Consider the following 13598-nt stretch of genomic DNA (forward strand, 5'->3'; position numbering starts at 1 on the left):
TTTCTTTTTCTTTTTCTCTTTTTTTCCTTTAAATTCCTGACATATTAGTGTTTATTTATATGGCATCACATAGGTTACCAGCTGAGCTCTGGAGACATTCCTGTCCCCACATAGCTGTGCTGTGATGCAGTTGGGTGGTGGTTGGGTTGAACACACACGAGCTGGGCTTGCAGGAGATCCACTCCACTCTCCTACTGTGAGCAGGCGAGGCAATTAAGTGCTAACAGATGCTGGGAGAGCCTCTCGAAGTGACACGCCTGCTTTTAAGCACTTCCCTTGGTCTCAGTAAGGTTTGTAAATTGTGAATTCCTTTTTTTTTATTATTTTTTTATTTTTTTTATTTTAATGGAAAGCATTGCTTGGAAAAAAAGTCTCCTAAGGGTATTGAACACCATGATGGTCTGACGTCAGTGGCTCTGACAGGAAAAATGTTCAGCTGGCGTGGAATCATAGAGGTATTAGAGCTAGAAAAGACCTCTAGGATGATGTCCCATCCCTGGAAGTGCTCCAGGCCAGGTTGGGCAGGGCTTGGAGCAACCTGGATGGTGGAAGGGGGTGAACCAAGGTGGCCTTTAACATCACTTCCAGCCCAAACCACTCTGGGATTTTATGATAGGTAACAGCAGCGGAGGTTCTTTGGAAATGCTTTTTTGGAAATTGTCAGACTGTCCCTCTGCTGAGTTCTGAACCCGATGGGCAGCCCAGCTCCCAGGAATTTCTGCTCTCTGTAATTCCCCTGGGAAGCTGTCAGCAGTGGTTGGGAAGCAACCACTCCATGTACTAGCAGCCATGAAAGGGAGTTTAACTTGATATTTGCATGGTGGCGAAGTAGAGAGGTGCAATTAAACTTTAAATTGCACATTAAGTTATGCACTGAATGATCCCAACATCCACGGGCGTGAACACAAAACATTCCAGCGCAGATACACGTCTGAATGTATATTCAGTGCACCTTGCTGAACATGATTGAGGGATGAAATACCAAATCGTGAAAATGTTAAGGTTGGAAAAGACCTCCAAGATCATCACTCCAGCCTTTCTGTCTGTGCACGTGGGTGTTTGAAGGAGCTCAGGGAACAGGGGATGCCTTGAATGAAGGGGTGTCCTTTCAGGAATGGCTGGTAGCTCTGTGCAGTGTCCAATTTCCTCTCCTCCCAGAGCTCTGACATTCCTGAACGGGCATACAGACCAGTGCATGCTACTGGAAGCAGCATCAGACCCCAGTCCTGGAGCCAGGGAATGTATTCCTGTTTGCAGAGCTCAGTGTCTGTCATTCAGCAGCCCTGGAGTACATCTTAACAGGCCCTTTGAATTCCTGCACATAAAATCACTTCAGTGTACTCGATTGTGCTGCTTAGGTCGTGATTAAAAAAAAAAAAAAAAAATTAAAAAACAAAACAAAACAAAAAAAACAAAACAAAAAACAAAAAAAACAACCCCACCCCCAAAAAAAACCACCAAAAAAAAACCCTGTTACTCATATAGAGCCAAAAATGTCGTTGTGCAACTAGATGGGGCTCACGGCTCTTGGATCACAGCATCCAGGATTCCTGGGAGTGAAACATCTCTGTGTGCTGCCTTCCCAAGGAACGAGCAGATCCCAGCAGAAGCCACGTTTCTTCCCAGGAGGGATTTTTTTTTTTTTTTTTTTTTTTTTGTCAGTTTGGCTCTGTTTTGATTGCAGGTGAAGATTGAAGTCAGGGGTGGGGATGTAGCACAGCGCAGAGTGGGTGTGGGAAACACAGCCCTGCAAGGGCCCCAAAAATCATTTTTTCTTTATGTACAGAGAAATCTGGATAATGAAGAGGGAGGATTGGGAAACCAGAGTCATTCATACTTCCATAGAGTCCCAGAATGGTTTGGGATGAAGGGACCCTAAAGCCTGTCCTTTTCCACTCCCTAGCCACGGGCAGGGACACCTCCCACTAGAAGGTCTGTGGGAGTAGAAAATGTTGATGTTCAAATAAAATTTGTAGAGGGTTTTTTGGTTTGGTTTTTTTTTTTTTTTTTTTTTTTTTGTAATTGTGTAGAAAATTCATTGTATTTTCCTAGTATTTCATTAGCCCCATATTTTTGAAGGCTTTAACTTGCAGTGGAATTGATGCTCTGGATCTCAGCAAACAGCCGACTTCTGAGTTGAGCTTGCACTCAAGGGATTGGCACTGCTTGAGAAATGGCATGAATTTGTGCAATTTTTGGCTGTGAATGGCTCTTTTTGGTTCCTTGAAGAACCTTTTGTAGGAGAATATTTTCAGCTTGTTTTTTAGGCATTATAAAATTTCAAATACTCCCTTTTTTTTTTTTAACCAAAATACTCCTTTCCGTTGTCCCAAATCCTTTAGTATTTAGAAGAAATACAGGGTTTAAATTCTTTTTATTTAAAGTGAAGTTGTGAGAGCCCAGGGACTGTCACCTACATGGCTAAATCAGTTTTTCTGCTGATGGAGCTGCTCTGCTGACTGGAGCCTTCTCCCAGGCTGGTGGAGCTCCTGAAAAACAGCAGAGCTGGGCACAAGTCATTAAGCAGGAAAGATGCAGCCAACAAACTGGTAGGAGGCTGAGAAAACTCATTCATTATTTAATATCCTCAGCAAACAGACTGTAATTTACTTCCAGCAGCCTGCTCAAACAAAGCCATAAATTATCATCTTGGGGAAGTTCAGCTGGAAAGGTGCTGAGCGCTTTGGCCCCGTCTCTGCTGAGCTCCTGGGATGGGAGGACAGGCAGGAGGAAGGGCAGGGGGCCACCTGTGTGGCATGACTGCTGCTGGCCAGGTTCAGTGCTTCAGCCTTGGACGCTGTCTGCTGAGCCTGGGGATTATTTTGGGGAGGGAAATGCTTCACTTGTGCTGAAGTTGGGACCTCACCTGTACTGAGATTCAGGAACATGACTTAGCAAAAGCCAGCCCAGGTTACAGTCTTAGAATTTATACTCGTGGTTAAATACCTGCATGAGCTGAGCCAAGGTGGAGTCTTACAATGAAAACTAAGTTAACTATCTTCCCGTAGATTGGATTTTAGTGGGGATTTTTGTTGGAGCGCTCAGGAGAAGAAAGCCAGAGCCTTTCCCTTTGCCCCGTTCCCCAGGTGGCAGGCACTGCGCTCGTCCCCTCTGCATGTCACCAGTGTAAAGCTTGTCCCTTCTCCTTCTCTTTCCTTCTGTGCAGGAAGACCCAGCACAGCTCTCTGGACCAGAGCTCCCCACCCCAAAGCGGCGTCTCCGGCACCTACAACCACCCAGTCCTGGGGATGTACGATTCCAAAGATGACTTCCCACTCAGAAAAACAGGTAGGGCTCTCCTTCTCTCGCCGCGCTGCCAGCCGTCACGCTCGGCCCTCTGATCCGATTTTCCTGAAAAAGAAGCGATGTTTCCAAACAGCTGGATTTCAGGCCGTGCTTTGTTTCCCAAGCCCCCTCTCCCTCTGCTTCCCCTTCACCTGTACTGTGCTCCCAGTGTTCCAGGGAGCCTGGGGCTGCTCTCTGGTCTGCGAGGAGCATGGGAGACGGTGGAGCTGCGTGTTGAAGTTTGGGAGATGTTTTCCCAAACCTAAAGCTCTCACAGAGATCCTCATGTCTCCAGCCCAAGTATGTTTTGCTGAGTGAGGAAAGTATCGAGAAAAAGTTCATTCCTTGAGGGATTTGTGTTTTATGTACGAGTTTGTACCTGAGGTAAATAAGGAGGTTTGTGCCAGGGTGAGCACCGGGGCTTCCTGCGAGGGTTTGGTTCACACCTAGACAGTTCTCTCTCAGTCTGGCTTCTCTCTGCACGGTGGCTGAGCAGGTCAGTTATTCCTCAAGCCTGTATTATGTAAACCAGGTTGTTTGGCTTGGCTGTGATCCTCAGCTCCGTATCACATGCCTGAGCCAGCACAGCCTGGGCTCCCAACCCAACCAGCTCAGGGCTGGTGCCTTCGGAGAACGGCTCAGCTCCGAGAGCTCAGCCTTGCTCGGGGAGCAGTTCTGCTCTCTGGCTGTGCTGGGAATCGCTTCAGAACAGCAAAAAAGGCTTCTCTGGAAAGATCACAATCATTAAGGTTGGAAAAGCTCCTTTACGATCATCTAACCTTCAGCCAGTGCTGCCAAGGCCACCTCTAACCTATGGCCCCAAGTGCCACATCCACAGGTTCTTTAAACACTTCCAGTGATGGTGACTCCACCACTGCCCTGGACGGCCTGTTCCAATGCCTGACCAGACTTTCAGTGATGAAATTTTCCCCTTTTGGGAATTTCTCACTAGGAACCATAGCACCTGCCTTGCTGGATGGATTCCCATCTGTGCAGTTGTCTCTGTTCCCCCTTGGGTTGGTTGCTTGACGAGTAACAAACACTTCAGCTGCACAGGAACCCAGTCAAAAATTGTTTCCAAGATACGGGGTTTTGCTGGGAAAGGTGCCCCTGTCACTTTGGGGATGGACCTTTTGACTGTGACCTCCCTGGAGGACTCCAAAAGCTGAGCTTAGAAAACTGGGTTTGCTGAAGGACAGGGCATCCTCTCCTCTCTGCCCCTGGGTAATGGAAGAGCTTCCAGGCTGCCCTGGGGAATCACGCAGGGAAGCATCCCTTGGCACCAAACCTATTGCTTAGGACCTGTGGGCAGCCTGATTCCAAGAGATTTTTAGCTCTTCCCTATGTCTTGTGATGCCAGGTGATCCGTTCCTACCCTGTTAGCATTCCCGCAGTAAAAACGGGCTTTGACATGCTCCCAAACATGCCTGGCTTGTCACCTCAGGGCACCTTGTCAAACTGGCTTTGAGCAGCAGTCGCTCTTCCTGCTCCCAGAGTCCTGGAAGGGAATTCCTGCAGGAGAAGGAAGACATCTGCACATCTCACCCTGTGCCGCTTCCCAAACTGGGATCTCACCAAAGCTTCTGCTGAATGAACTCCTGCTGTCAGACACAGGGAATTAAGGATGATAAATGGAGCTAATCACATTATTAAAGAGAGGAAGCCACCAAAACCCATTGTTGTTTTCCAGCAGGGGGACGTTCAGCTGATTTTGGTTTCCCAGAATGCTGGCGCTTGTTCTTTTTGGGCACCAGCATTAATCTCCTGGGTCTGGGGTACAAACGAGTTCACTTTTGTAAGGTTCAGGGGAGAATTTTTTTTTTTTTATTGTTTTCTTTTATTTTCCTTTCAACACCACAGCACGTCAGGCTCTGGCACAGCAATATCCTGCAGAATTCCCAGTGCCAAGAATGTTAAGTTGCTTGGAGAAGAAAGGCTCCTGAACAATCTGGTGTAAACAAAAGGCAGGGAAGGCTGGAGCCCATCCTAAATAAAGTTCTTTATTACGGGTGAGCTTTTCAGATTTTTGGCACCAGGCAACGCTCTGGCTTTGTGTTGGTAATTTAAAACCACCATATAGTGTAGTCCAATTTTATTAAATTTGATTAAATGTTTGCAGCTCAAATAACAGAGCCCATCACAACACAGCTCTGATTACCAGGGCTGGAATCCAACCAGCACCGTTGCTGGGGAGAGGGTGGCTTAGGGGGTGGTGGGAAGGCAGTTGGAATTATCATTTCTCCCAGTCTGCAGAGCTGGGAGCATGTCCTGCAGGTTGAGACATTTTTGGGAAGAATTCCCCATGCCTGGAGGTGTTCCAGGCCAGGTTGGACAAGGCTTGGAATGCCCTGAGGTAGAGGAGGGTGTCCCTTCCTATGGCAGGGCTTTGGAACAAGCTTTAAACTCCCTCCCAGCCCAAACCATTTCATGATTCCATCAAATTTGCCATTTCCCTGCATTTTAGCAATACTCTGTGTCTTTACTCTTACTTCAAGCATCCTGATGGTCACAGGTTATGGGAGGGGGAGGATGTGCAGGAATAACCTCTTCAGAGAACTTGAAAGCCTTCAGCAGGGGCAACAGTCAGCTCCTGCAGTGTGCTCCCGATGCCTCCCATGCCCTGTGAAATCCAACTCTCTCTGATTTGTTTTCCTAAATTATGCTCCAGTTTCTTGGCTGTTTGGTTTCAGTGTGAAATTGTTTTCCTGGTGCAGTTACTAATTGCTTGAATCCTGTTCTTAGCCTGGCTGAGGGATTAATTTCACTCTGCTGCCTCTCTCCAAGCTCTTTGGGTCTTTTCCTTTTTTTTTTTTTCATTGAGCTAAGATTGATTTGGTTGGTGCTGCTCCTGCCTTTGCTGTTAAATACCTGGATTAGCACAAGGATTTTTATTTCCCCTTCTGGGGAGTTTCCTTTGTTCTGTGTAGGATTTAGTGTCGGAGTTTTATTGATAGCTTTTGAGAGGGGGAATTCTAAGTGACCTTTTCTGCTCCCAGACCAAGGTTGGTGTCTCCCAAATTTAATAACATTTGTTATGTGCTGCTAGGGTCCTCTAAGGAAAATCTCTGGAGTATCCTTACAGAGTGATTTTGGATTCTGGGTTGGGACAGCCTGTTTTGATAACCCCAGTAGTTGTTTGTCAACACCTTTCTTGGAGCTGCTGAAGGGGGTTTTAGCAGAGCTTTTCAGTTTTGCATTTCCAAGGAATCCTGTCCTCATTTTCTCTCCAGGAGCAAGGTTGTTGGTGGCATTCCCTGCTTTCTGAAATTCGAGCAGTGGATGTATTAGAACATGCTGTTACTTAGAAAGCTGACACCACCACCATCATGAAGATTTTAAAGGGAATTATTTCACTTCTTAACATTCTTTTCTTCTTGGACTTGATGATCTTAGAGGGCTTTTCCAACCTAAGTGATTCTGGTACTCTGTGATTCTTTTTCCATGCAAAAGAGGGGAGCCTGAGAGGAAAGCATCCAGAATCCTGTGATGTTGCTGGTATTGCAGAAAACTGGAGTTGTCTGGGTATTATTTGCAGCTAAGCAGGTGAAATTAGTGTGAACTTGTTGCAATTAGAAAGAAATAAGTAGGAAAATGAAAGGATTTGTCAACAATTATATTGCTGCATTTGTCAAGGAAAGCGTGATGTCCCTCTGAGCTGGTTCTGATTATTGGAGTGTTTGGAGTGGTTTGTTTTAGGACAAAATGTTGTTTGGAGGAAAATAGACTAGTCAGACACCCTGGTGTAACATGGGAGTATAATCCAGAGGAAATCTTGGAGATCTGTGTGGCATGGGTGTCATTGCAGTTTGAGAGCATCTCTGCCTTCCCACCTACGTTGTCCTTCCAGCCAGCCTGGTTGGAAGCCTGGCTGCCCACAGATCCACACAATTGAGAGGAGGCCCTGACCCCCGGAGAAATCCCTGCTGAAAACACCCTGTCCTGCTCCAGCTGGAGGATGTCAGTCTGTCTGATCCAAAAATACCACTTAGGTTGGATATTGGGGAAGATTTCTTCACTGCAAGGGTGGTCAGGCACTGGAACAGGCTGCCTGGGGCAGTGGTGGAATCACCATCCCTGGAAGTGTTCAAAAAACAGGACGTGGCACTGGGGGACATGGTTTGTGGTGGTGGTGATGGATTGATGGTTGGACTTGGTCATCTCAGAGGTCTTGTCCAGCCTTAACGATTGTGGAATCATGAAGACATTTCTTGTGGGTGGTGCACAAAAAGAGAAACCTCTTCCAGGAGCAGACCAAACAAAATCTTGTGGTTTAGTGTCACCTTTGGGGGATCCCAGTCACTCGGGGAGCCCACCCTCTTCCTCCTTGGTCCTCCTAGCTCCATCTCTGCTTCCCAGGGTCTGCCAGGGGCCTGCATTGTTCATAGAATCCCAGGATTGGGTTGGAGGGAACCTCAAAGTCCATCCCATTCCTACACCCTGCCATAGGCAGGGACAACTTCCACTGTCCCAGGCTGCTCCAAGCCCCAAGGTCCAGCCCGGCCTTGGACACTTCCAGGGATCCAGGGGCAGCCACAGCTTCTCTGGGCACCCTGTGCCAGGGCCTCAGCACCCTCCCAGGGAGCAATTCCTTCCCAGTATCCCATCTAACCCTTTCCCTCCTTCAGCTCAAGTTCCCTCTCCTCATGGAGTTTTCTCATGGGTGTTAGAAGGGAGACAAGATAATTCTGTTGGCTTTTGCCTGACTACTAAAGCTTAGTCTGAAACTTTAATAATAATAATAATAATAATAATAACATCCCTTTCCAGTCCCCACCTGCCAAAATGAAGATGTTCAAGAACTGGCAGCAGGGGTTTCATGCTGCATTGTTTGCTTCTATTCTACAAATGTGGACAGGCAGTGGGAACAGAGTAAACTCTGCCTGGGACTTGGTGGGGTTTTGACTTCCATGGACTTAATGTCCAATTAAGTTCAGCAGCTTAGGGGCTGCAATTCTAGGAAAAAAACAATGGGGATGACATGAATGTTGGAAGAATTGGATTTCATGGGTCCTGCTGTACTCAGTGATGTATAGAAGGGTAACTCGGGTTGGAGCCTGTGAAAACCAGGGAAGCCTTTGGCTTATGTTCTGGTTATTAATTTACTCGGAGGAAAACAAAATATTCTTTGTATAAATCCTTATTATGGGCCAAATTAAGTATGTCAGTGCTTGAGAAATCTCACTGCCTTTGTGAGAGCTGATTCAGATTTGGGCATGGGCTTTATTTGTTTGCTGGAGGGGAATTTTGATATTTTCATGGCATTTGTTTTAAATATTTCACCTTGATATGTAGAGGAGCAGTAATTTTTCGACTTAGGTTTTGTAATTTAGTCTCCAGTTTTTAAATTTACTCCAGTTAGCAAGGCTTTGTTTGGGCATATTGCCTGGAAGGGTGAATTTGGGGAGATTTCCAGTCGAATTGGTGTTCCTCACACAGCATTGAACCTGCATTGATGTCAGGTATTGATGCTTCTGTGTTGTTAAAATTCTTGTTTTACACTTGTGAAAGATAGCTCTCTTCAGCTTAAAAAATATTTTTATTACATAATAGTTTAAAAACCATCTGAACAAGCCTAAATTCTTTTACTACAAAATAGGTTGTATGTAAATTCTGTGAGTTTGAGGTAGTGCTGCGCTGCCTGTGCTGAATTTTAATTCACCCACTTTGGGCTCTGGAGCACCCAATTAAATCCGTGTAGGGATTATGCTCTCTGAGGTCCTGATGCCATGTTAGATTTGGGATTATATCTGAGGGATAAACAACAAAATCTGTGCGGGGCTTTAAATAGACCTTTTGGTGTTTTGAAACTTGATCCCCCACCAGAAGGGGAAAACACAGAATGATTTTGCCTTAAAATAGTTTAATCTGACAAAGTCCAATACGTTGCTTTGGCAATCACTTACGCTGGAGGTATTTTCTCTTTTAAGGCTGTCATTTTCTATGTTTGTTCACCTCTTTGTTATATGGAAGGAGGTTTTTATTGTGGCTTTAAATATGGGCTGTGTTAGGTAATCTGTGACCCCCAAATCTTTTGTTTCCCTGCCCATTTTTAAGAGGTTTCAAACCCATTCCTTCTTTGTATTTGAAAGCCACCTAATAAATTGTGTGTTCCCAACAGAAACCACCCCTCATCTGAGCACCAGGAATAAAATCTGGGCTGAAATACAGTCTTTATTGCCATGTTTTCCTTTGTTGGAGGACAGATCCTTCCAACAGCTGTGGTATAGCCTTAGATTTTCTTGATTTAAAGTTGATATATCAGCATCCAGCTGTGACACCTTCCTCTTCTGCAGAATCCCAGAGGGGTTTTGTTGGAGGGGACCTTAAAGATCATCTCTTTCCAGCCATAAGTGTGGCATCCAGGCAGCTATTAAAGCTCAGAAATTGGGACAAATTAAAGCTGGGAATGTAAGGATGTGGGATGAGGTGTGTACCCAAACACTCCTTTTAAAATCATAAGTCAACTTCTGTTTCAGAGAACTTGGAGAAGTTGCTGCTTGGAGCCTGAGCTTGTGTTTGAACTGGTCCAGTCTTCAATATTGCCCTGGGAGCAGATTTGCATTCAGTCCTCTGCCATTTTATATGTAAATTCTCTCTCTCTTAAGGCAATTCCCCCCTTGCTAATGCACTTCATTCAGCATTTGAAGCATCATCTTGAGGAAGCTTTTTTTTTTTTTTTTAGTGCTCCTGTTATCTCTTGCTGGTGTTTTTCTGTCCAAAACATTCATGAAAAAGCTTTTTCCTTTCTTTTATTTTTTTTCTTCCTCTGAAAAATTCTATCAAAGCATTGTATTGATGGCTTAACTTCAAGCATTTGATCTTGAATTCATCAGCCTTCTGATTTTTTGAGCCCTGCAATTAGCGTGGACAGGCTTGATCTCTGACGTGACCCAGTGGTCAAGGGAAATATAGCTGCAGCCAGACTGAGTTAATTCATATCAGTTTGTAAACCCTGTTTTTATTCTTCCAAAGAAATGTAGATTATTCACCCTGGAGGGTGTTGGTTGGTAATGGAGCGAGCACGGGATTTGCTTGTTCAAAGGGATTAAGCGGCAGGGTTGTTGAGGAAGGGAAGGGATGGGGCCGGTTCACTCATTTCAGCTCTGTCAGGGGCCCTCAAACCCCACAGCAGGTATTTTACTCAGGGCTCAGGAGATCAGAAAGCTCCCAGAGGAAATCATCTTGCAGGAGGAGTCTTGAATTAAAGCTTCATGACCTTGATGGAGACTCGATAACTCATGCGCTGTCACTAGCTGTCCTGGCCCCGGGGCGCTGGGGCTTCCCAGCTCTGCCTTGGCTTTTTGGGATCTCAGGATTTGGGTTTTGGAGGGAGTCTCTTGAAAATGTGGCATACACAAGGCTGTGGTCACAGGAAATGCATCCACACCTGCCCTGGGCAGTCTGGAACTTCCCAGGTGTCTGATGTGCTGTTAGATAGGGTTGAGCTGTGGGGCTGTGATGTTGTAACCCCAAGATGCTTCCCAAACAAATGAACCTCCTCCTCCCTGGCGTTGGCTTTCCTTGGCCACGCTCTCATGCCCTTTCCCTTGAGTTGACACCGGCTCCAGCTGACGCAGGGAGCCAGCAGAGAGACAATCACCTGGTTTGCGTGTAGGGTTTGATTTTGGTGTTTTCTGTCCCCGTGCCCTGGCGGCCCTCCCTCAGCCAGCTCAGCCTGGGGTCGGGTGTCTCTGGGGGTGTGGAGCTGCCCGTTCCAGCAGCACATCGGAGATAACCAACAGCGGCATCTCAGCTGGCTCAGCCTGCTGCTTCCCTGGATCCCATCCGCTGGGTTTGCTGCTGGCTTGGGAGCAAGTTAGGCAAAGGTGGGAAACGGCACTAATCCCAAGCCTGTGTCTTCATTCAGGGAAGACTTTGCAGGATGATTATTACATTTTTAATTCAAATGCCTGTTGTCGTTATTGTTGAATCCAGACCTCGCATGGGCTGGGACCTGTTTGTTACACTACAAATCTGTGTTCCAAATATTTGTTAGCAAATGACTTAATTTAGTTTAGCCTCCTGCAAATGTTCGACTGCAGCCAACTCAACTCTGCTCAGCTCAACACGACTCAAACCAACTGCAGGCTGAGTAAAACACTGCTGAGACACTTGTAACACCGTTTCATTTTCCTGGCCAGCCTCTGAACCCAACCTGAAGCTACGGTCCAGACTAAAGCAGAAGGTGGCTGAGAGGAGGAGCAGCCCTCTCCTGCGCAGGAAGGACGGGCCTGTGGTGACCGCGCTCAAGAAGCGCCCGCTGGACGTGCCGGGTACGGCGGGTAAGCGACAAGTCCTCAATTCTTCACCCCCTCCTCCTTTCACGAAATGCATTCCCGTCTCCTTCGTGTGCTTCAGCAGTGCTGGAACCAAGCTGAGGGCGCTGGATTGTCCAGCCTGAGGGAGGCTGAGGCCAGGCCTCATCCCCAGCTGCAGCTTCCTCAGGAGGGGCAGCTCCCATCTCTGCTCCTTGTGGCCAGGGGCACACCTGGAGCTGTGTCAGTTCGGATGGAAAGTAGGAAAAGGTTCTTGACGCAGGGGTTTTATACATACAGCTGTATAAAACTTATTTTTTGACTACTCAACTAACAGTTTCCTGTTGAAAAGTCCTGTCCTTCCAGGACTAAAGTTTGCAAGTGGGATCAGAGGAAAGAACGCGATGAGATTACCATAAAGTTAATTCCTAGCACCATCTAGGGATGTCTCTGTGTAAGTACCACCCAGTGACAGTTTTGCTAGGCTTGTCTCGCTCCAAGGCACACGGTCATCACTCCATCAGACTCCCTATAGAGGGGTTTAGAGAGGAGAGCTCTCTTTAGACAGCGGGGTGTGTTTGGGAGACCCTGGGATGCCTCAGCTCTTCTCTGTGTCAGAGCCTTTCTGTTTGCAGAGGGGAAGGAGGATTTCAAGAGCTAAAAGTTACGAAATCGTAAAATATCCTGATTTGGAAGGTACCTACAAGGATAATCCAGCCCAACCCTAGGCCTGTACAGGACACCCCAAAAATCGCAGCCTGTGCCTGAGAGCGTTTTCCAAACACTCCGTGTGTTCTGGAGCCTTTCAGACCTGAAAATCCGATTTCTGTCAGTCACACAATGCTATGTGGCACATGGCTCCTGCTGGCTGACCATTTTTCCCTGCAATGACTTCAGAAATGGCAGTGAAAGCTCCCATTTCTCACTGCCATGGACATGGTTCAAGAAGCCAGCCTGGAGCCTGTTAGAAAAGTATCGGAGTTGTCGTGGTGAGAGAGGACTTTTAAACAGAAAATTAAGTTTTAAAAACAGTCCCACTTTGGGGAATAGAAAATATATTGATCCCTGAAGAATGCAGGGGGTTCTGGTGGGACACCTTCCTCTTGACCAGGTTGCTTCAGCCTGGCGTTGGACACTTACAGGGATGGGGCAGCTATGGCTTCTCCTGACAACCTGCGCCAGTGCCTTATCACCCTCACAGGGAAGAATTCCTTCCTACAATTCCCTCTAAGTCTGTCCTGTGGCAGTGGGAAGCTATTCCCCTGTCCTGTCCCTGCAGGCCCTTGTAAAAATTAGCTTTTATTCCTCTTGGAGTAATGAGGAGCCTGTTGCAGCCTGAGCCACTGCAGCTGCTGGGAGAGTCTCCTGCTGCAAATGCTTGGGGATGAGAAAAGTTCAAAAGAAAAGGTTTGAATGTCATTAACCTTCCCCAATAAAAGGAGGAATACTAGCAGCTGTGCCATACAGCAGGTGAGAGACTTTCCGAGGGAGGTGTGACGCAAGGAAGTGTCATTAGTGTTAGAGGGGAAGAGAGTGAGAGAGGCACTTCCAGAAAAATGGAGCAGAACAACTCCGACCTCCTCCAGTCTGACCTCTTCAAACCTTCCATGCCTTTTGTTATCTTTCAATCATAATTCAAATTATCAATACACTCTAAGGGAAATCCTCACGGGGAGAAGACTTAAATGTGCTGAGTAGGTACTTGGATAAGCCATTTGAAAGTATTTGTTGGTATTTTAAAGAGCCCTGGGAAGATTTAGGGCAGAGAAGGGGAGGAGGAGGGCTGCTTTCATCCAAGACAAAACTTGAGGGGTTGTTATCTGTCTAAATACCGCGTTAAAAGTTGGTTTTGGATGTGTTTTTCAGACTCTGCATGCAACAGTGCTCCTGGATCTGGTCCCAGCTCTCCGAACAACAGCTCCAACAACATTAGCACTGAGAATGGAATTGCAGGATCAGTCACGAGTATCCAAGCAGAGGTACAGAGCCCTCCTTCCCTCTGGTTTTTAACACCCATCAGCTTTGGGAGAGTTTTAGCACTAAACCACACAAAAGGAA

The 13598-nt window shown here is 46.6% G+C and overlaps 1 protein-coding gene across 7 annotated transcripts in view; it reads left to right on the top strand.

The window, feature by feature from the left end:
• The window catches only part of HDAC4 (histone deacetylase 4), a 171378-nt gene that overhangs the window by 109033 nt on the left and 48747 nt on the right, over positions 1-13598 (top strand). For all 7 annotated transcript variants that reach the window (XM_040068889.1, XM_040068884.1, XM_040068886.1 and 4 more), the window contains 3 exons: positions 3167-3288; positions 11427-11567; positions 13407-13519. In XM_040068889.1, coding sequence (XP_039924823.1) covers positions 3167-3288; positions 11427-11567; positions 13407-13519 — 376 coding nt within the window. The remainder of the gene's footprint in view (positions 1-3166; positions 3289-11426; positions 11568-13406; positions 13520-13598) is intronic.

The sequence above is a fragment of the Hirundo rustica genome, chromosome 7 (assembly GCF_015227805.2).
Source record: "Hirundo rustica isolate bHirRus1 chromosome 7, bHirRus1.pri.v3, whole genome shotgun sequence".
NCBI lineage: Eukaryota > Metazoa > Chordata > Aves > Passeriformes > Hirundinidae > Hirundo > Hirundo rustica.